This window comes from Trachemys scripta, chromosome 9, assembly GCF_013100865.1.
Source record: "Trachemys scripta elegans isolate TJP31775 chromosome 9, CAS_Tse_1.0, whole genome shotgun sequence".
Taxonomy (NCBI): domain Eukaryota; kingdom Metazoa; phylum Chordata; order Testudines; family Emydidae; genus Trachemys; species Trachemys scripta.
This window is the reverse complement of record NC_048306.1, coordinates 48,333,093-48,357,459: the sequence shown is the minus strand read 5'-3', so window position 1 is coordinate 48,357,459 and position 24,367 is coordinate 48,333,093. Positions and strand designations below refer to the sequence as shown.

The window sequence follows — 24,367 nt, the reverse complement described above, 5'->3', positions numbered from 1 at the left end:
AATAACAGGAGTAATACCCCTTGCCCAGAAACTCCTTGGGCACCACCTCTAACGCTCCTAGTTCCAGGAGCCGCCCAACCTCCTGCTCGAGCAGAGTCTCGTGCGATGGGTCCCCCAAGAGGGACAGGGGCGGGGGTGGTTGGGCAGGGAGGAGGTAAACTGAAGGGTGTAACCTCGGGAGATGGTGTTGAGGACCCACCGGTCCGAGGTGAGCAGCGACCATTCCGGGAGGAAAGCGCACAACCTATTAGAAAAAGGGAGCTTTATTGGGGGTGGATCCCTGCTGAGAACTGGTGGGGTACCCCGAGCGTTCCATCAAAAACGCCTTTTACCCACCTGCTTGCCCTTAGAGGACCCAGGCTGGGGGGCAGGCTGAGTCTGCCTTTGTGGGTGTTTTCTATAGTCCCACACTTCTTCTCGGCGGCTTCGTACTTCGGGAAGGCGTCCTGGGCAAGCCGCAGAAGGCTCCCGAACTTGGGTTTTGCTGGAGCAGGGATATAGAGGCCCAAGGTCTGGAGGGTCATGCCATGCAACCTCATCTCTGTTTCCTCAGCAAACAGAGCCTTCCCGTCGAAAGGGAGATCCTGCATTGACGACCGCGCTTCCCTGGATAGCCCAGAGAGCAGGAGCCATGACACCCATCTCATGGACACCGCTGAGGCCATGGACTGTGCGGCCGTGTCTGCTGCATCTGAAGCAGCCTGCAGGGATGCCCTTGCGACCGCTACCCCTTCCTCCACAAGCACCTTAAACTCCTTTTAATCATGCTCCCAGAGGGAGTCCTCGAACTTGGGGAGGGATCCCCAGAGATTAAACTCGTAGCGACTGAGGAGAGCCTGATGGTTTGCTACTCTTAGCTGCAAGGTTGACGATGAACAAACTTTTCTCCCGAAAGTATCCAGCCTCCGAGAGTCTTTGTTCTTAGGGGTCGGGGCTGGCTGCTCCTGCTGTTCCCTGTGGTTGACCGACTCGACCACCAAGGAGTTGGGAGCCAGGTGGGTATACAAATACTCGTGCCCCTTAGTGGGTACAAAGTACTTGTGTTCTGCCTTCTTAGAGATGGGAGCCAACAAGGCTGGTGTTTGCCACAGGGCATTTGAAATTCTTGCTACCCCTTCATGGACCGGCAAGGCCACCCTGCCCGGTGCCGAGGGGAAACAGCATATTGAACAGGGAGTCCGAGGGCTCCTCCATCTCCTCGCTGCCACCCTTTTTAGAGAGGTCTTGGTGGGCCCAGTAGTCCTCCTGCAGGACAGACGGGGGTGGGGCCGCAGTCAGCTCCTCCAAACGGGGCAAGGAGGCCAGTGTGGTGCTTTGGGTGTCGGCCGGCACCGGAGGATCCACCACCTGGTCGGATTCTGGGCACAGTGCTGATAACACTGGTCTCACCGACTCCTTTCTTGGCTGTCTAGGGATGGAGGCCAGTGGTGCTTCCGACGCACTGGCCACCGAGCGAGTCCCCACCGGGGGCTGCACCGGAGGCCACCGTGCCCACTGGAACCACTGGGCCGGACATGACACTCGATGCCACTGCACTTGCTGAGGCACTGGTGGGGCCGGCTGTTTGGGCTAGCTAGCCTGGCCTGTATACAGATGGCTGTAAGCAGAGGCCGGGCTGGCGTACGACCCACTGCTGCCTCTGGATCAGGAGTAATGGCGGTGCCGTGATCTGCGTTAGCCACGGGACCGTGATCTCGAGGCGGAGGAACGGCACCGACGGTAGTAGCTGCTCCACAAACAGCTTCGACGGGCAGACCTGTGACAGTGAGACGTCGGTGATCAATGCCCAGGGCCATGGTGCCTTGGCAGAGACTTGGAGCGGGAGTCCGAGTGGGAACTCCTCGTGACGCGACCGACTGTAGTACCTCCTTCGAGACGAGGACCGTTGGTGACGTCCGCCACGGTCCCATCGATATTCGCTCTGCGAAGACGAGCGGTGCCGGGAGTCCCGGTCGGACGGCACCCTCCAGAGACAGTCTGGCCGGCGTAGAGGGCGATCCACATGGACTGAGCCCTGAACAGTCGCTGGGCAGTGAACGTTGTCGGTAACATTCCCTCGACCGCGACCGGTACCAGGCTAGCGGTGACTGCGGCAACCCCGGTGGCGGCTTGCCCCTGGAGCGTGGGGCCAAGATCAGCGGAACTCCGGGCACTGGCACGGACATGACGTCCCTGGCCGCTTGGAGGGCTTCAGGCTTAGATGGCATCCAGACATCTGGAGAGGCCTGCTCCGAAGGGGCCGGGCTACTCTGCTCAACGTGAGTCGGAGGCCTAGGGCCCGATGGGGATCGAGGGCTACCCGACATGGGCCTAGCCTCTGTCCCAGACTTCCCTTGGTGCCATTGCGAAGAGGGAGTCTTTCCAGTCCTCTTGGCATGCCCCGTGGAAGGGGAGTGGTGTCGACTGGTCAATGGTACCGGAGGGTCTCTGCGTACCAACGCCGTGGTGCCGGGTACCGGTTCGGAGTGGTGTACCAGGGTCAAGGCCAGTGCCGACTCCATCAGGATGGCCCAGAGCCTAATGTCCCTTTCTTTTTTGGTCCAGGGCTTGAACGAATTGCAGATCTTGCACCTTTCGCTGATATGGGGGTTGCTCCCAAGCAGCGCAGACAGTCCGCGTGCGGGTCACTCCTTGGCATAGAACACCTACAAGAGCCCCGGCCCGGGCTCACTAACTAACTAAACTAACCGAAATAGCTAACTGACTACAGGTACTAATGAAGGAACAAACAGTTCTGGGGACAAGCTGCAGTAACGCTGGAGCTGAGCAGTTCCAACGCACCTTCACTGGCGGCAAGAAGGAACTGAGGGTGGAGGGAGCATGCAGCTCCCCTTATACCGCGCCAGGCAGGTGCCATTCCAGGGGTAACGGGGGGGCTCCCCACCCCACGGGTACTCCTAGGGGGAAAACTTCTGGCACTGGTGCACGTGGCAAGCACGCACACCTATTGTGGAATACACATGAGCAATCACTCGAAGAAGAACACTGAAATGTTTTGGCAGACAATAACTTTTTCAATTCACCATTAAAAGGCAGTGCCCCACTGTGTTTAAACCAGTGTTTCTCAACCCTTTTGATACAAGGGAATGGCTTGCTGCTTTCCTAAACTGTCTCAGAGAGATGTGAGGGACAGACGTCGGTCCACAAACCGGTCATTGAGAAACACTGGTCTAAACAACCAGAGGACATATAGTGCACTATGCTTTCCCTTTAACTATTCATTGCTTATTTTTGCCTCTTTTCATTCCACTAATAGCATTTTTAATGTGATTTTACATGTTAATTTCTTTTAAGAAATATAGCGTGTGGAATAAAGTTTCACTTTGCACTACACCTCTACCCCGATATAACGCTGTCCTCGGGAGCCAAAAAATCTTACCGCGTTATAGGTGAAACCGCGTTATATCAAACTTGCTTTGATCCACCGGAGTGCGCAGCCTGCCCCCCCGGAGCACTGCTTTACCGCGTTATATCCGAATTCATATTATATCGGGTCGCGTTATATCGGGGTAGAGGTGTATTAGGATCTGATCCAAACACCACTGAAAGACTCCCACTGACTTCAGATGGGCTTTGGATCAATCCCTGAATACCTAAATAGTAAAGTATTATTTGAACAGTGACACCATTGTGCTAAGAGCACATTTTTATACACATTACACAACATCATGTAAGAACATCAGAACAACAATACTGGGTCAGACCAAAGGTCCATCTAGCCCAATATCCTGTCTTGGGTCAGTGGCCAATGCCAGGTGCTCCAGAGGGAATGAACAGAACAGGTAATCAAGTGATCCGTCCCGTTGCCCACTCCCAGCTTCTGGCAAACAGAGGCTAGGGACACCATTCCTGCCCATCCTGGCTAATAGATTCATAGAGGATCGGTCCATCAATGGCTATCTAGTTCTTTTTTGAACCCTGTTATAGTCCTGGCTTTCACATTATCTCTGGCAAGGAGTTCCACAGGTTGACTGTGCGTTGTGTGAAAAAATATTTTCTTTTGTCTGTTTTAAACCTGCTGCCTATTAATTTCATTTGGTGGCACCTAGTTTGTGTTATGAGGAGGAATAAATAACACTTCCTTATTTACTTTCTCCAGGCCAGTCATGATTTTATAGACCTCTATCATATCCCCCCTTAGTCGTCTCTTTTCCAAGCTGAAAAGTCCAAGTTTTATTAATCTCTCCTCATACAGCAGCCGTTCCATACGCCTAACCATTTTTGTTGCCCTTTTCTGAACCTTTTCCAAGTCCAATATATCTTTTTTGAAATGGTGCGACCACATCTGCGCGCAGTATTCAAGATGGATTTGGATTTAACTTCCACTTTTTAAAGGATGCCTTTTTGCCTCTCACTGCTTCTTTTACTTTGTTGTTTAGCCATGGTGGCTCTTTTTTGGTTCTCTGACTGTTTTTTAATTGGGGGTATAACATTTAAATTGAGCCTCTATCATGGTATCTTTAAAAAGTTTCCATGCAGCTTGCAGGGATTTTACTTTTGGTGCTGTACCTTTTAATTTCTGTTTAACTAACCTTCTCATTTTTGTGTTGTTCCCCTTCCTGAAATTAAATGCTACAGTGTTGGGCCACTGTCATGTTTTTCCTGCCACAGGGATATTAAATTTAATTATATTATGGTCACTATTACCAAGCAGTCCAGCTATATTCACCTCTTGGACCAGATCCTTTGCTCCACTTAGGACTAAATCAAGAATTGCCTCTCCTCTTGAGGGTTCCAGGACCAGCTGCTCCAAGAAGCAGTCATTTAAGGTGTCAAGAAACTTTCTCTCTGCATCCGTCCTGAGGTAACATCTACCCAGTCAATATGGGGATAGTTGAAATCCCCCATTATTATTATTAAGTTTTTTTATTTTTTTATTTTTTTATTTTAACCTCTCTAACCTCCCTGAGCATTTCCCAGTCACTATCACCATCCTGGTCAGGTGGTCTGTAACACTGGTTTACAATTTCTGAGAAGTCGTCTGCTCAGAGATAAAATGTGCTATTTATTATGTATTTTGATGTGCTGAATTCAAATATGACAATTAAAACAACTGATTGGCTACTGTTTCTAAGAACTTTAAGTTTTTACATTTTATGTCTATGTATATTGTGTAGATAGTAGAGTTTTAATCATAAATTGTAAACCTAGACCTTTTCATGTGTTTATGGTTGCTTTACATGATAATATTTCACCTGTCCTGTTTATGTAACACTTTAAAAATCAGCAAAAGGGTTATATAAATAACATTTATTATGAAACAAAAAGGCAGAAAACTATTCTGTACATAGTTTAGTCCTATTCAGTGTCTACTCGGCGCTTCTTGGCTTGTCTCTTGTATTCATTAAATGGAGCATCTCTTGTCACTGTCCAGCAATAGTCTGCAAGCATTGATGGGCTCCATTTGCCCTGATAGCGTTTCTCCATTGTTGCAATGTCCTGGTGAAATCGCTCGCTGTGCTCGTCGCTCACTGCTCCGCAGTTCGGTGGAAAAAAATCTAGATGAGAGTGCAAAAAATGTATCTTTAGTGACATGTTGCAACCAAGGCTTTTGTATGCCTTGAGGAGGTTTTCCACCAACAACCTGTAGTTGTCTGCCTTGTTGTTTCCGAGAAAATTTATTGCCACTAACTGGAAGGCTTTCCATGCCGTCTTTTCCTTGCCACGCCGTGCATGGTCAAATGCATCATCTCGAAGACGTTCACGAATCTGAGGACCAACAAAGACCACCTTCCTTTATCTTAGCTTCATTTAACCTTGGAAATTTTCCACGGAGGTACTTGAAAGCTGCTTGTGTTTTATCAATGGCCTTGACAAAGTTCTTCATCAGACCCAGCTTCATGTGTAAGGGTGGTAACAAAATCTTCCTTGATTCAACAAGTGGTGGATGCTGAACACTTTTCCTCCCAGGCTCCAATGACTGTCGGAGTGGCCAATCTTTCTTGATGTAGTGGGAATCTCTTGCACGACTATCCCGTTCACAGAGAAAATGGGAGTACTTTGTGTATCCAGTCTGCAGACCAAGCAAGAGAGCAACAACCTTCAAATCGCCACAAAGCTGCCACTGATGTTGGTCATAGTTTATGCACCTCAAAAGTTGTTTCATGCTGTCATAGGTTTCCTTCATATGGACTGCATGACCAACTGGAATTGATGGCAAAACATTGCCATTATGCAGTAAAACAGCTTTAAGACTCGTCTTGGATGAATCAATGAACAGTCTCCACTCATCTGGATCGTGAACGATGTTGAGGGCTGCCATTACACCATTGATGTTGTTGCAGGCTACAAGATCACCTTCCATGAAGAAGAATGGGACAAGATCCTTTTGACGGTTCCGGAACATGGAAACCCTAACATCACCTGCCAGGAGATTCCACTGCTGTAGTCTGGAGCCCAACAGCTCTGCCTTACTCTTGGGTAGTTCCAAATCCCTGACAAGGTCATTCAGTTCACCTTGTGTTATGAGGTGTGGTTCAGAGGAGGAGGATGGGAGAAAATGTGGGTCCTGTGACATTGATGGTTCACGACCAGAAGTTTCATCCTCTTCCTCGTCTGACTCAAGTGAGAATGATTCTGGTGCATCAGGAACCGGCAGTCCTTCTTCGTGGGGTACTGGGCGTATAGCTGATGGAATGTTTGGATAATGCACAGTCCACTTTTTCTTCTTTGACACACCTTTCCCAACTGGAGGCACCATGCAGAAGTAACAATTGCTGGTACGATCTGTTGGATCTCTCCAAATCATTGGCACTGAAAAAGGCATAGATTTCCTTTTCCTGTTCAACCACTGGCGAAGATTTGTTGCACAAGTGTTGCAGCATATGTGTGGGGCCCACCTCTTGTCCTGATCTCCAATTTTGCAGCCAAAATAAAGGTGATAGGCTTTCTTAACCATAGTGGTTATACTGCGCTTTTGTGATGCAAAAGTCACTTCACCACAAACATAGCAGAAGTTATCTGCACTGTTCACACAAGTACGAGGCATCTCTGCTCACTTTGCCTAAACAGAAATGTGTCCCTTTGCAAAATCAAACACTGACAAATAAGAGAGCATGACGCTGTATGATTTCTAGAGCTGATATAGGGCAATTTGTTCAGCAGAGTGATGTAAGCTTCGTTATGATTGCATCATCCATGACTTCTAGGAATAACATGATGCAATTCATATCATGTATGATGCAATACCAGCTTCAGATTGCATCATTCATTATTTTGCCAAAAAAGCAAGTACTGTCCACACCCAGTCATAGATTTATTCATAGATCCAGTCAAAGATGTATTTTAGTCATTTCTGGTTTAAATTGAGATCCCTTCCCTTTATAACTCACTTATCCTCCGCCATTCCCAAGTCAAGGGTCGTATATACTGACCCAATAGCATATCTTGAAAACTAGGGCCAATCAACAATTTTAAGCAACATTTTCGTTCTCAGTGACCCAGAATTAGTAAAGTTTGACTACATTTATTTCAGAAGCATTTTGGCTGTAGAGCAGTGCTATATTCTTATTATTCAAGCATGGAATTACTATCCATAGAGATTCTATGGTACAGTTTGGTTCATTTAAGATTTTTACTTCATTTGATTCTACGCTTTCTTTCACATATAGTGCCACTCCCTCACCAGCATGACCTGTTCTGTCCTTTCGATATATTTTGTATCCTGGTATTACTGTGTTCCATTGATTATCCTCATTCCACCAAGTTTCTGTGATGCCTATTATATCAATATCCTCATTTAATAGAGGCACTCTAGTTCACCATCTTATTATTTAGACTTCTAGCATTGGTATATACGCACTTTAAAACTTGTCACTTTTTAACGGTCTGCCATTACATGATGTAACTGAATGGGACTTTTTTTCTTTTGACTATTTCTCACCAGATCCTACCTGTATTTTATCATCTTTCATCCTCTCCTCCTTATTAAGACATAGGGAATCTCCATTTATAGATCCTCCTTTAAGGGATGTCCGTACCACGTGCTCCTCTGCGCCTGTTGGCTTCCCCCCAGCCCTTAGTTTAAAAACTGCTCTACAACCTTTTTAATGTAAAAAGTGTTCCTTATCCTGGATATTTCAAAATACTGCTTTTAATTAAAACAAAGAAAGACCAAAATCTGAACTTATTCTCTGCAAAACTGTTCTTTAAAATCATTAAAAAAAATATTTGGGCTATAGAGGCATAAAAAAAAACAAAACCTCTCAGCAATTTCTTTTGCCGCTACAATTTTTAATTAATAGATTTTCCACTCTTTTTTCACACACTATTGCTTTGACCCAATAAAACACTTTAAACACAGCTATAACTTAATGGAACTACTCACATGTAAATGTTTTGCACCTGCTTAAGAACTTTACTGGAAGGGCCCAATTCGTTTTAAAAATTCTCACTCTTAATTTTACAGGTTATGATCAGAATGTGAACTTATTGATTTTCATATTTCTAAAAATATACTTGAGTAACCAAAGCATCTTTAAAGACCATATTGCATTTGTCATAATATCGTGGTATCATAGGTAGCATATATTAAAAACTTTTATAAAATTTTATATTGATATAGTATAATATTTACTTCAGCACGACTTGGGTTAGTCTAAGGTGAGACTGCCATCATACAACTTGATCATGCATGACTACTGTGTTTGCATCCAGTGAATTGCAGGTTTGGGGCTTAACTTATGAATCTCCAAAACAGCTACATGTTGCAATGAAAATAGCAGCTCAAATTCAGATATTATAATAACATAATATGACTAAGGGTCTAGTATCTTATTGTTAGATCACACACTTCTGGTATGAAATCAGAGACATCAGTCTTAAATTCTCCTTGACTACTAAGAAAACAAGGCAACAGTTTTTTTTACATCTAAACCGTTCAAGTATGGAAAGCAATTCTATTTTTCAGAAAGTTCTAAAACCAATTGTAAAAAAAAAAAAAAAAAAAAAAAATTTATGGGACTATCTTGCATGAGTAAGGCACGCAAGATTTAGCTGTATAATAAGTATGGCCTTCTGGAAGAGAATGTGTAACACAGAAAATATGAGTACATTACCTACTTATCGCCATGCATTATGCTTACAATCACTGATGGCTAGTTATAAGGATATAGAGCAGACTGCCTGAGAGAGGCTGAACCAGAGCTAATAGGAAAATGTCTCTGACATAAATGGTGCTTGTAAGCTAAAATCTGAACTTTTCTTCTCATCTGTACTCCATAATAAAGGGGTTCAAACAAAACAGTAATTTGAGCCCTATCTGCTTAGGCTGCGGTACCCTCCCAAATGCCTACAAAAAGAAAACTAAGCTGGGAAATCTGATGATAAAACTCCTGGGAGTCTTAAGCCAAGGAGAACCAACATTTAATCTATTTGAAACACAAGTGTAAAGAAAAATAAAAGCTAAAAAGCCCATTTTGTCATTCATATCAAAGGTTTCCTCATTTTATTGTATAAACAATTTTAAAAGTTCTGAATAAGTACAAATCTGTAGGTTTATAATCAGCAATTTCAACAGAAAACAAAGCTGTAAAACTCCCCAAACAAATAATTCAACAAAAACGTTTGCTGGGTTTAAAAAAAAAAAAGTCAAGTTCCAAAAAAGATGCATTAAGAAATTCCAGCCCCTTTTGCATTGTTAGCATAATGTTTTTCTGCAAAGATTAGCACCTATTAAACTGGGGATCACTTCAGGCTAAGGCACAAGTAGTTTTGTGAGCTGAACATACAGTACACCTGCACATTCTGGAGATAGGTCTTTGCACTTTCTTATCAATGTTTAGAACTCTGCCACAAACTGAAGTCAGAGCCCTGCACATTGAAGCGATAGTGGAATATTGTGATTTCATAAAATGTATGGTAATGTCTTTCCACAGGTTACACATCTTAGTTTTAATTATTTGAGAAGCACTCCAGATTCAAAACCCATTAAGTTATTCTTGGCTCAATGGATTAATCTTCTAATAACCCACAGAGAGGTAAGTGAATTAAATGCACTTTGTGATATACATTTGGAGCTGTAAAAATCTCACAATATCCATATATTTAGTATATATGTATACTCATACATATACACATAGCATTTGTGATGAGTTCAGTGTTAAAATGGCTACAGTGCAGATGACGACTATGAGAGTTTGCATTGAGAATTGCACTATATACCTATTTGGTCCATTAATATCTAATAATTAAGGCTGAGCACCCTTTGCAAAATGACAATAATAAGAATGACTTACCAACAGGTTTGCACCAAAACAACATTATAAATAATTAACAGGATTTTTTTTTGTTACTGTTTTCCCACAATCTTATCAAGATTTGCAATAAACAAAAAAAACACTACCACTACCTAATACCACAGGATAAGGGAGTTCAATACTTGTTTTATCCAGTAACCTTACTGGGCTCTTAAGTGAAACGTGATAGAAAATCAATATATTTCCTACTCTATATGAATGATAAAATATGAGTATTTCTGGGAAATAGACAAAATGTTACTTTAATGACTCATGATTATTTTAAAATTACAAAGTATACACCACAACATGCTAATACAAATGTAGTAAACTTTACCAAGGCTTAACTGGATGGCTGTTTGTTTACAGAATGTTCTGTGACCTGTGTTTTGTAAATCAAATGGACTTCAGTAACTATACATACCAAGACTAAAAGGCTCTCTTTTGGTGCTTGACACGCTTCGGATGATTTAGCTGGGGATCAGATGATTTAGTTGGGTATTGGTCCTGCTTTGAGCAGGGGGTTGGACTAGATGACCTCCTGAGGTCTCTTCCAACCCTGATATTCTGATTCTATGACATTTGGTGAAAAATATATTCTTAAGTGATGAGTGGGTGTAAATATACATACAGAGAAATATAGGTACAGATTATTTTATGGAACTCTAAGCCCTGCAATGCATTTTTAAATGGCTTTCTGTTGCACTGTGAAGTGCAGTCAAATACCTTATCTCTAGACCTAAATCCATTACTAGGCTATAGCTACAGTGGTGAAGAATCACTATTGTATATGTCTATTCTATAAATGCATTTGTATATATACACAAATACCTGATTAAACATTTAGCAGTTGCTAAAGCAGGGTCCCATGCCGTGTAGGGGAGTTCAGAGGCAGAAGGGATGAATGGCCTCAAATCTCTCAGAGGAAGGAGAGCAGTGTTTCTATGGCATGCTCCCTCTTCACTTAATGAAGGCTGTGCAAGTATGAGGATATGGAATGTGGGGTAGAATAGTATACTGGAATATGTGTAGGTGAATAGCTGTTTTTCAGATCATGTTCTTCTTGGCTATTGGCCTATTTGAGGTGAAACCTGCGCAGATGTTAATGATGGCCGACCAGCATTAAATCCCTTCCATGCCTTCCGTTCATGAGGTCAGAAATCATCCTCAGAAGTGATGCTGCCAGGAAGTACCATGGAAAGGCTGCTAGTCTTTGGCTTGCCACTGCCCAAATCTGAACAAATGAGTCTTGTATTCTTTTCTGAAATCCTCCCTGTTCAGGGGAACTTGCATAGGAGACTCCACAAGGACCATCTTCTAAAGTTTCCCATGTAATTCCTCCCCCGGCCCCACAGCACCCCAATCCATGTGTAACATGGTGCCCATAACTTATTTTCATACTCAGGTTCTCCTTCCACTCCAAAAAATACAGTTCTCTATGTAAGTATCCAGCACCTCCTTTTAAAATTGAGTAGCACACTGTTAACTTTCTTTAAACAATTATCCTCAAATTAAAAATATTCAGTATTGACAACTATTATTTAATAATACTGAAGTTGTGAAAAACTGAAAACAAAATTGAAAGTCTGCTAGCGTTTTCTTAATTTAGGATGTTATGCTTAAGTATTGAAATATACATTGCACCACATCACAAACTGTACTAGCAAGGTAAAACAGCCTAAGTGGAGAACTGAGAGCCTGCCTTCTCACCTTCGTCCTGGGCTGGTCCAACCAGAGACACTTCCGTGGGGAGAGGAGTAGGTGTGGCAGGATGCTGTGACTGCTGCCAGGGAAAAAGCTAGGTAGCAACAGTGGCCTATGCTAGAACTGACACCTTGACTGAGGAAAGGCACTGAATCCAATAATCTCTCTAGAAGAGGACTGTATCTTTGCACCACCCATGAGGATGCTTCTGAGAGGCTCTCTCCCCTCTGGGAATAGATCAGCAAGATTAAGTGAATCTGAAGTCTAACCATCTGTAGGAAATGCTACAAAACATTCTTCTTTGACAAAGCCTGTCACAACAAGACACTACAACACTAGCATCCCCTTTCTACCTGCCCCAAAACAACACACAAAACCAACTAAAATTAAACAAATAAACACACAACCCTACCCCAAGCCAAGTTTGTATACTCAAAAAAAAAAAAAAAAAAAAAAAGGGGGGGGGGGGAGAAGAACCAGAGATAATAAAATTAATTTGGGACTTTGTACTGCTAATTGATTTTACATGGAGGCATTCAGATACTAGGATGATGGATGGCATTATAAAAACCATAAGAGAAACATCTCCCTCTCCCCCAACCAATAGCACAGGGATTTGAAGTCCCTCCATCAGTCTGCTAGCCAACACTTAAGTTTTGGTTACCTAGCCCCCTTATGGTATTTAGGTCAGCATTAGAAGAGTGCTTCCCCATTCTGTCTCCCATATCCCTTTCTGGAGGAGAATGTAAAAGGAGAAATACCTGTTGCTCACTCTAGTGTGCTATCTTAGCAGCTGGATGCTGCCTTTTAGTTCTGCTTGTGTGGTTTTGATCAGCATGTCCTTATCAGAATATTCCCAACCCCTGTCTTCAGAAAGAAAATGGAGTCAGATGCTGTGGAAGTAAAAATGACTTACCTGCTGTTATGCTTCACTAAAAATATTCTTTGAATGGATTAAATATTTTTTGCCAAAAATTGCCTACCTGTCTCATGCTAAAAGCCAAAGAATCAAGAGCTAGAATCCAGTCATTATGGTATCTTTCAAAAATGAAGCATGAGTTTAAATTAAAGCATTACCTTTTGGTTTTAAAAAAAGTCCTGGGGTTTGTAATTGCCATTAAAAGATACACAGGATTGCAAAGTGCAGATAGGGGTAGAAAAGTTTACAACTACCTTAAGACTAACTACATCTCAAGAAAAAAATATTAGTAAGCTTCCATATAAGATTATAAAGAGAATTTGGAGTAGAACTTTGGGGGGGGAGGGGTTAAAAACACATTAGACTCGGTCAATCCTTAGGAAAGCCCTTGTAACAAAGTCCTACATATAGACAAAAGGCAATTTTTAACCTTTAATATCTTGGAGTTTTTCAAAAGAATCAGAAATTGTCCCTGCCCATATTACTATCCAAAGACTTGCCTCCCACTCTCCATCCCCCTAAAAGAGAATTCTCCAATTAAAGCCTTTTTCAAGTTACATAATGGAAAAATAAACTAATTATAGCATGACCAGTACCAGCTTGGTGGGATAGCCAAACAACAAAAAGTTTGTCTCCTCCAGCTGCCTATTTACCGATGCCATATTCCACATTTCTGACATTTCCACAAATAGAAATCAAGTCAACAAGAGACAAAATGATTACCATATGGGGGGGGGGGGGGGAGAGAGAGAGAGAACTGCCATTTAAAGAAACAGAACAGCCACAAACACTTGAAAAATGGCACAGCTAATACTTCACCATATGGTATTATAGGTATGCTTTGATTTTCTAATGCCAGTCAGCAAATGCAAACTTCGGACACTTCCTAGTGCAACAATAGGGATTCCACTCAAGCAAATGCGTAGAATGAGTACACATACTGAATACTTTAAGGCAGGGGTAGCCAACCTGAGCCTGAGAAGGAGCCAGAATTTACCAATGTACATTGCCAAAGAGCCACAGTAATACATCAGCAGCCCCTCATAAGCTCCCCCGACCTGCTCCCAGCGCCTTCCACCCACCAGCAGCCCCATCTATCAGCGCCTCCCCCTCCCACCCCATCAGCAGTTTCATGGCCTGCAGGAGGCTCGGGGGTGGGGGGGGGAGGAGGTTGAGCAAGGGCATGGCAGGCTCAGGGGAGGGGGCAGGAAGGGGCGGACTGGGGGTAAGGCCTGTGACAGAGCCAGGGGTTGAGCAGCGAGCACCCCCCGGCACATTGGAAAGTTGGCGCCTGTAATTCCAGCCCTGGAGTCGGTGCCTATACAAGGAGCCGCATATTAACTTCTGAAGAGCCGATTGTGGCTCTGGAGCCACAGGTTGGCCAGCCCTGCTTTAAGGAATGATCATGTCTGTAGAAGGAATAGTTAGAATAGACTACAAACAAGAAAAAAAAATAAGTGAATGAGGGACAATCACCCCATTAAGTTTTATTGCACATTGAAAGAACTTTCCTTGTAATGTTTCCTCAGGATTCCTTAAGAGATTTTTAAGTGGCCTACCAAGTATGAAGGTTCCTTTTCAATACATCAGTCCCTTACCCAGGAAACAGCATATAAACATTAATGGAAAGCACACAGTATGAACAAATTAATTATGCTAATTTATGCACCTGTTTATTTTAGAGGGAATCCAATGAAGTGATATTGCAATGTTACCCCTTTTAGGAAAGGCAGGTTCAGAATCTGGACCACACGGAATGTAAACCAAATTGCCTCAAGAGGCGATGCTTTTGACCCCAAACCTGCTACAGGGATATTTTTTTATTTTAAACTTGCTTCTTGCACAAGGCCCTCAAAATCTTGCATCTCAGAATTCCAGCCCCCACCAAGAATATCTATTAGGTGGACTGAGAGCAAGTAAGTTTGATAACCTCTACCATCTCTAATTTAATGAATCAGTACAATGGATATAATCACTGAAATCTATATTTACACCTTTTCAATTACACCTTCACTATGAATCATGTTACATAAAGTCACCTATCTAAAAATGTCTATGAAAGCAGTGAAGATAAAACAGTGGCTGATGGTATTCACTTTTTTTCCTTTTTCTTTTTTAAACTTTACACCAAGTCTTTATTTCCCTGAAAGGAGCCATCTTATTTCAATAGCGTTCTGATGAATACAGTGCAGAGTTTAAATTAAAGACAGCTGTTGCCTGATTTATCTTTTAGCATTTCTCCCAGACCAAGCAAGTTTTATATGCCTTAATTAAATTAAGTTGCAGCCATTTTTCGGCAGTGTAATTGATTAAATTAAGACAAAGAAGATGAGAAAGTTCAATAAGGAGTTAAGTGCCTTTATAATCTATGTGTCTCCCTTCAAACAGCGGCAAAACAGCAGGGAATTTGTTCATTGCTGGACTGTTCAACAATCCTCTTCAGGGGTAGATCAGATGATGCTCAGCATGCATTTGCTACTGTACACATGCTCCTCTTCTAAATTGCCATCTAAGATTTTGATTCTTTGAGGTGTATGCCAGATTTTTGTTGCATAAACTTGACATTTTAAGAATTATCTTCACAGTTGATTCACAGATTGTCCATCTTTGTCTCAAGAAACAGCACAGACTCTTACTGCATTGCAGGATCACAACCTACATATTGGATGTGGTCTGTTAACAACTGACCTACAAGCAGCAGCATCTCGTGCTGATGTCGGAGGAAGTGCACACCAGACTAAATCTGACATAAAAACAGGTTTCCGAGAAAGTAAGGTATAATAGGACTATAATTTTTCTTAATTCTGGTTGGCCCAACTGACAATATTAGCCTTTCTGAAGTTTTTTAAATTTGGCATTTTGCATAAATCACAGCTGGTTATAGACTTTCTGGACACACATTTCAATATAATGCAATAACAAAGCTGGGATACTTCAAGGGAAAATAAAGAGGAGGAGAGAAACAGGAATCAACTATATTATGCAAATTAAAATCCAGCCACTGAAATAAAATAGTTTTCCACCTCAAAAATGATTTAAATTATACCTCTGAATTGAAACCTAGTTCGAGCAGCATAGCCGGATACCTCAAACTTCAAACTACCAATCAATTATTGATGTGCATTTTTCCTGTTTGATCTTCTTGGGCAAGATTCTTTAAATTATTCTGAAAATCAAAAGTGAAGTTCTCGCCAGTTGCCTGAGCAAAGGGGTTGCTGAAGAAGTGGTTTACATCCATTGGAGTTGCACTTTCTGAATCCCAGGAGTCAGTATCTGTACTGGTAGAGTCTTCTGTAGTGGTAAGTGGATAGCTCAGCTGCTCCAACTGGTCAATGATGTCAGTGAACTGAAAGGCTGAGCTGGATTCAGAGCGAACTGAGTAGGCTGGGAAGTTAACCATAGAACTAGCTTCAGAATGATTAGCAGAGCTATACGTGTGAAAGGATGATGTACCATTCAGTGGCAAATTATTGAGGGAACTGCTTTCAGAACGGTTGTTTATGAGTGAACTGGTTTCAGAAGGACTCAAAAGGCTTTGCATTCTGCTTGCTTGTGCTTTAACCTCAAACAATTCCGATGTATCTGATGGTCTCTCATTGCCATTGAAATCACTCCCTTCTTCAAATTCAAACTCATCTTCCATGTTCATATCTACTGCTTCTGTGGAGTATCTGTCAGGGCTTGACTGAGAAGACAACATACTTTGCTGAAGAATATCCTTAGTTAGTTTAGTTGAATCTGATGCATGCCTAGATAAATCAGACCCTATTTGGTCTAAGCCACTGTACACATATGAAAATGCTTCAGATCCCCCAGCAAAAAAGGAGATTTCTGTTGGGTCATCATCAATAAATTCTTCTGAAACCTGCAGCTGGGAATTCGTCAATGTGAAAAGAGGGTCACCCCTACCGCAATACTGATGCTTTTTATCAGCAATAAAAACACCTGTGGTAAAGTCATCCTCATCATTGTCATTTTTACAGATAACCTTGCTCTCTTTGTTACCCTTCTCTATTTCTAGATCTAAACCACAACTACTCTCAACACCAGTATAAGTGGGGCTGCAGTTTCCTACAACATTACAAAACCCAACACCTTGGAATGATTGGAGTATGGGAGATCCTGGCTGCTGTGTCGCTTTCTTCCCAGTTTCTTCAGTTGGTGTTGCAATACTCTTTTCCGCTGTTGGACGCCTCATATACGGTGCTCTGGGGTCCAAGAAGGAATGATTCGTCTCTGTACAGATGGGCAGGTCAGTAGTGGTAGTGGATGATGTATAAACTGAATGGAAGGAGGCAGATACTGAGGCATGGGACCCAGGAGCACCTAAGCCCTCAGTAAATGAGACACTCTGAAGTGGAAAAAAAATAGAATAGGTAAAAAAGTGTATTTATCATACATAGAAAAAATACTACCTCTGATATCTGACTCAGTAAAAGTGTGTACTAGAAAGATTTTCTGCAAATAAAGCTTTATATACAGAAAAAGACCAAAATCTCCAGAAAGATAAAAACTCACCTTTTACAACTTCTCATGATCAGTTATCAAATTACTCCCATCATTTTTAAACCCTCCGCTAACAGAGCGGACAAGGAAATACACACAAGGGTATTGGAGGGAATTCACAAAATATTTAGGGTCAAGTCCTGAAGTGCTTGCTTCAGCACAACTCCTTTTGCTTGTATGACAGAGACATTTGATCTGAGACACATGAACAGGATTGAGTATCTCAAGGAATAAGTATGAAAATTTCTTTTAAACTATGTGAACTGTGAAAGATGAGCCATGTGAGTCACTTCAACCTACCTGCAGTACCCATTAAAATTAGTACCACAGGAAAAAAAATTATGCACAGCATGAAGATCAAACAGTGAAAATGATTCTGGATCAAAAAGACAACGTAATCAACTTTCCCTACACTGCCAAATTGGAAAGCTGGCTGTCAGTCTTACTGAACATAATATTTAGAATGGTGCAGGACTAACCTGTTTTGGCACATCTGTGTTCGAAGTATGAGCAGACACTCTAGCTTTGCTGCCCCTCCTGAAAGAGAGAGAGTATGCTGTGAGGAACTAAGAAATCAATCAGCCTTTCTCCTCCCCCTACCCAATCTCACTCATTCTACCCACCCATGCAAAAGAGTAAAAAGATGTTTGAAAAGTGTGAATTGGGAGTGCTTTGATCCAGGTGGGCCTTGAGTGGGCCTGACTGTTATAGAAAGGCAGTGAGCAGCGGACCAGCTGAGTGGCAAACAGCGGAGGCTAACAGAGGGAGTTTGCCTGGGGAGAGTACCCTGAGGCTTTCATCTTGCAGGCTTCTCTGAGTAGTTACTGCAACAGCTGAGGAAGCTCTTAGAAGGAAGGAAATATGGAGCTGGTGAGCGTTCAGCTGTTACCTGCACAGGATGTGCCATGTTTCTCTTTCTTCCACAGGACAGAAGCGACTTTGTCTTTACAAAGTGCAAGCTGGTCTCCATATTGGAAGAGAAGGTTCGAGGTCTGGAGTATTGACCCTGCGTTGCATAAGAGAAAATGAAGATTTCCTTGCCAGATGTCAGGATATGCTTCTACGGGCACAACATTCTGAAGAATCAGAGCAGGCTGCGCAGCTGGGACAGAAGGACGGTGAAGAATTTGGCAGCATGTGACCTCCAGAAGAAGAGAGAGGAGCGTCCATGTACCAGCAATGCAGATACAGGTGAGCAACCGTTTTCATGTTCTCTCCACAGGTACTAATTCAGAGAGTGGACTAGATGATACATCTGAGGGAAGGGAGCAGAAGGAGACTCCACCGACTGGAAGGCATGAGATGCACTGTCCTAGGGATGGGGGTCCCATGACTACTGCTCCCAAGAGAAGGAGACGGGTGGCGGTGGTCGGGGACTCCCTCCTCAGGGGGACTGAGTCATCTATCTGCCGCCCCAAACAGGAAAACCGAGAGGTCTGCTCCTTGCCAGGAGCTAGGATTCACAATGTGACGGAGAGACTGCCGAGATTTATCAAGCCCTTGGATCACTACCCTTTCCTGCTTCTCCACATGGGCACCAATGATACTGAGTGGATCACTGCAGACTACATGGCTCTGGGAAGAAGGATAAAGGAGTTTGAGGCACAAGTGGTGTTTTCATCCATCCTCCCTGTGGATGGAAAAGGCCCAGGTAAAGACCGTCAAATCATGGAAGTCAACAAATGGCTATGCAGGTGGTGTTGGAGAGAAGGCTTTGGATTCTTTGACCATGGGATGGTGTTCCAAGAAGGAGGAGTGCTAGGCAGAGAAGGCTTTCACCTAACGAAGAGAGGGAAGAGCATCTTTGCAAGCAGGCTGGCTAGCCTAGTGAGGAGGGCTTTAAACTAGGGTCACCGGGGGAAGCAGACCAAAGCCCTGAGGTAAGTAGGGAAATGGGATACCGGGAGGAAGCACGAGCAGGAGAGCGCAAGAGGGAAGGACTCCTGTCTCATACTGAGAAAGCGGGATGATCGGTAAGTTATCTTAAGTGCCTATACACAAATGCAAGAAGCCTGGGAAACAAGCAGGGAGAACTGGAAGTCATGGCACATACTCACGTGACTGGAGTAGTGTCATGGATGGATATAAACTGTTCAGGAAGGACAGGCAGGGCAGAAAAGGTGGGGGAGTTGCATTGTATGTAAGAGAACAGTATGACTGCTCAGACCTCTGGTATGAAACTGCAGAAAAACCTGAGAGTCTCTGGATTTAGTTTAGAAGTGTGAGCAACAAGGGTGATGTCATGGTGGTAGTCTGGTATAGACCACCGGACCAGGGGGATGAGGTGGACAAGGCTTTCAGGCAACTAACAGAAGTTGCTCGATCGCAGTCCCTGGAACTCATGGGAGACTTCAATCATCCTGATATCTGCTGGGACAGCAATACAGCTGTGCAAAGACAATCCAGGAAGTTTTTGGAAAGCACAGGGGACAATTTCCTGGTGCAAGCGCTGGAGGAACCAACTAGGGGCAGAGCTCGTCTTGACCTGCTGCTCACAAACAGGGAAGAATTAGTAGGGGAAGCAAAAGTGGATGGGAACCTGGGAGACAGTGATCATGAGATGGTCCAGTTCAGGATCCTGATACAAGGAAGAAAGGAGAGCAGCAGAATACGGACCCTGGACTTCAGAAAAGCAGACTTTGACTTCCGCAGGGAACTGATGGGCAGGAACCCCCGGGGAGAATAACATGAAGAGCAAAGGAGTCCAGGAGAGCTGGCTGTATTTTAAAGAATCCTTATTGAGGTTACAGGAACAAACCATCCCAACGTGTAGAAAGAATAGTAAATAGGGCAGGTGACCAGCTTGGCTTAACAATAAAATCCTTGCTGATCTTAAACACAAAAAAGAAGCTTACAAGAAGTGGAAGATTGGACAAATGACCAGAGAGGAGTATAAAAATATTGCTCAGGCATACAAGAGTGAAATCAGGAAGGCCAAATCACACTTGGAGTTGCAGCTAGCAAGAGATGTTATGAGTAACATCAGGTATGTTTAGCAACAAGAAGAAAGTCATGGAAAGGTTAGGCCCCTTATTGAATGAGGGAGGATGTGGAAAAAGTTAATGTACTCAGTGCTTTTTTTGCCCCTGTCTTCACGAACAAGGTCAGCTCCCAGAGTACTGTACTGGGCAGCACAGCATGGGGAGGAGGTGACCAGCCCTCTGTGGAGAAAAGTGATTCGGGACTATTTAGAAAAGCTGGATGAGCACAAGTCCATGGGGCCAGATGCGCTGCATCTGAGGGTGCTAAAGGAGTTGGCAGATGCGATTGCAGAGCCATTGGCCATTATCTTTGAAAACTCATGGCGATCGGGGGAGGTCCCGGATGACTAGAAAAAGGCTAATGTAGTGCCCATCTTTAAAAAAGGGAAGGAGGAGGATCTGGGGAACTACAGGCCAGTCAGCCTCACCTCAGTCCCTGGAAAAATCATGGAGCAGGTCCTCAAGGAATCAATTCTGAAGAACTTAGAGGAGAGGAAAGTGGTCAGAAACAGTGAGCATGGATTCACCAAGGGCAAGTCATGCCTGACTAACCTAATTGCCTTCTATGACGAGATAACTGGCCTTGTGGATGAGGGGAAAGCAGTGGATGTGTTATTCCTTGACTTTAGCAAAGCTTTTGATACGGTCTCCCACAGTATTCTTGCCAGCAAGTTAAAGAAGTATGGGCTGGAGGAATGGACTATAAGGTGGATAGAAAGCTGGCTAGATCGCCGGGCTCAACGGGTAGTGATCAATGGCTCCGTGTCTAGTTGGCAGCTGGTATCAGGCGGAGTGCCCCAAGGGTCAGTCCTGGGGCCGGTTTTGTTCAATATCTTCATTAATGATCTGGAGAATGGTGTGGACTGCACCCTCAGCAAGTTTGCAGATGACACTAAACTGAGAGGAGTGGTAGATACGTTGGAGGGTAGGGATAGGATACAGAGGGACCTAGACAAATTAGAAGATTGGGCCAAAAGAAATCGGATGAGGTTCAACAAGGACAAGTGCAGAGTTCTGCACTTAGGACGGAAGAATCCCATACACTGCTACAGACTAGGGACTTAATGGCTAGGCAGCAGTTCTACAGAAAAGGACCTAGGGGTTACAATGGACAAGAAGCTGGATATTAGTCAACCATGTGCCCTTGTTGCCAAGAAGGCTAACAGCATTTTGGGCTGTGTAAGTAGGGGCACTGCCAGCAGATCGAGGGATGTGATCATTCCCCTCTATTCAGCATTGGTGAGGCCTCATCTGGAGTACTGTGTCCAGTTTTGGGCCCCCCACTACAGAAAGGATGTGGACAAATTGGAGAGAGTCCAGCGGAGGGCAACAAAAATGATTAGGGGGCTGGAGCACATGACTTATGAGGAGAGGCTGAAGGAACTGGGATTGTTTAGTCTGCAGAAGAGAAGAATGTGTGGGGGGGTTGATAGCTGCTTTCAACTACCTGAAAGGGGGTTCCAAAGAGGATGGATCTAGACTGTTCTCAGTGGTACCAGATGATAGAACGAGGAGTAATGGTCTCAAGTTGCAGCGGGGGAGGTTTAGGTTGGATATTAGGAAAAACGTTTTCACTAGGAGGGTGGTGAAGCACTGGAATGGGTTACCTAGGGAGGTGGTGGAATCTCCTTCCTTGGAGGTTTTTAAGGTCAGGCTTGACAAAGCCCTGGCTGGGATGATTTAGTTGGGGATTGGTCCTTCTTTGAGCAGGGGGTTGGACTAGATGACCTCCTGAGGTCCCTTCCAACCCTGATATTCTATGATTCTATGTTATATCCCCCTTTCAGCAATGACTAAAGGAAGGTACAGCAAGCACATGAAATATTTGTGAATTACTACAAAACACAGAAGCAAGATAATTACAGAAAACAGAGACATTAGATTCAGACCATTCATGTTTTCAAAGGAGAATGCAAAAGCAACTGCAAGGACATGAGAGAATAGAAGAATGAGACAGCATAAAGGTGTCTGTTCTTTTAAAAAAAATTCCTCCTCATCAAAGCACACAGATATCCATAAATTAATATGGTGTCAAAACAGAGAGCAAGTCAATTCATGTTCAACACTTATGCAAAGTACATTGTCAGTTAACTGTATACAATACGTGGCATGTAATAGTACCCATTTTCCATTAAAAAAAGCCCTTTTTATAAATTATAAAAGCTGGTGATTTGATCCACAGGTAACCGTTTTTAATTAGAAAATCCCTGCTCAAGACAGGAAGCTGATCAGAAGTGCAAATAGTTAATATACATTTTTTATAGAATTTTCCATCTTTTTATCGCCCAGATTAATGTCCCGTAGACCTTTTCTCATTTTGTGAAAACTGCCTTTGGAATGTATTTTCTAACTAACTCATGTAAACCATACACATTTAAGAAAACCACATGGACTGAAACGAAGGATGATATCTCTTTGAAACATTTCCTACTAGTAGTTAGAGTGTGTGCACACTTGAGAGAGAGAAATTCAAAAAATAAATCAAAGGTAGAATACAATTTCAAGTCTCTGCTCTGCCACAGATTTCCTGTGAGACTTTGGCAAGTCACTTAGCCTCTCTGTGCATCAGTTCCTTATAATTTTATAATTAAAAAAAGAAATATGTCTCAAAGCAGCAATTTCATTAAAAGTGAGATTTAGGATATCAACATAGGGGCTTCCAAGAGTCTCAATTTTACCTTTTAAAAATCATGGGTTTTACCTTTCATAGGGAGTTTTCTTCATCCCACTGTCTTTAACATAATCCACCAGCTGTTTCTGTGTTCGTCCACTGTGAACCCAAGCAAAGTACCAATATTATAAAAATCATCATGAAAGGAGTAGATAAAAATGTCCAGGTTTGGAACAAAGAATGCTTATGCATCAGGAACAGATTCTGAAACTTTTAACTTCAGAATTATGTTAAAGCACTTTTTCATCATGATTTAATTTCCTAACTATAAAAAGTTGTGTTTTATAAATATGCTGAGTTATCCTATGCCATACCTGTATCTGAATGAAGACCCTCTGCTGAAGAAGACTGCTTTAGCCTTTGGTTTCGGCTGATCAAACAGCCTGAAGAAAGTGTGATATTCCACACAGATTTTCCAGAAGTTTTTACACTCATCCCTACTGCCAAACAGAAACTCCAGCGTATCCTGATATGGACCCTAGGAGCAAAACAGACGATCAAGTAGAACACACAAGAACACTGAAGACAGACAAGAAAATAGCATGTACTCTCTACCACAGATACTGAACTGCAATGGGCTGCAATATTTTTGTTTCCGCATGGTCTGAGCCAAGTCGCATATAAAAATTTTAATTTTACTAAGGCCTCGGGGCATTTGGTAAAGTTTTGAATGTAGTTTTAAAATGTGCAATCTGAAACATCCTAAAATGTTTTTATTCATGCTTTAGAAAAATGCAAAAGTGCTTTAAAATAAACTTGATAAAAACCTTTACAATTATGTTAACTATAGATCATATTAGTAAAAGTGGATTGTTAAATTAGTAATTTGGCTGAAAGAAATAATCAAGATATTTAATCACAAGGCTTGTTTTAAATATATATTTTCTTAAAAGTGTTAAGGCTTATCTTACACTTCCTGGGGTTTGTTAGATTTCTTCTTTCATTTAACAGTTTGAATTCAAGAATTACCATTAGACTTGGCTGCACCTAAAAACCGCCTCCAAAGATAAAAATAGAGGTCTAGGTTTTTGTAACTGATGATGCAAATTTGTGGGAAAGCAAATGCAAAGTAGAAGATATCTCACTGAAAAGATGCTTCATACCAGCCCCCTTCCACTTAACACTGGGGTGTCATAGTTTAAGAGTCTTAGCTTATCTCAATTGGCATAGTATCACATGAGGAGTTAGGTGGTTTCAGAGATACCCACAGCTGCCAACTATATAGGGATAATGTAAGTTAAAACCCAACACCATAAATTACACCTGGAAACAAGCCAAAAGCTGGTGCAGATTGGATGACACAGGTATGATGCGCTCTCTCTGATAGGCACTACTTAACAAGCAGGCATTC

General features: G+C 42.9%; 1 protein-coding gene across 8 annotated transcripts in view; it reads right to left on the bottom strand.

Annotated features, from left to right (window-relative positions):
- FARP2 (FERM, ARH/RhoGEF and pleckstrin domain protein 2) overlaps positions 1–24,367 on the bottom strand; it is a 216,130-nt gene that overhangs the window by 54,976 nt on the left and 136,787 nt on the right. For all 8 annotated transcript variants that reach the window (XR_004647252.1, XR_004647251.1, XR_004647253.1 and 5 more), the window contains exons 10-13: positions 23,331–23,494; positions 23,047–23,115; positions 17,844–17,901; positions 16,954–17,209 (exon numbers count right to left, since the gene is read on the bottom strand). Coding sequence is in view for 5 of the 8 variants with exons in the window: in XM_034782668.1 (XP_034638559.1) it covers positions 16,954–17,209; positions 17,844–17,901; positions 23,047–23,115; positions 23,331–23,494 (547 nt within the window). In the remaining 3 variants the exon portion in view is untranslated. The remainder of the gene's footprint in view (positions 1–16,953; positions 17,210–17,843; positions 17,902–23,046; positions 23,116–23,330; positions 23,495–24,367) is intronic.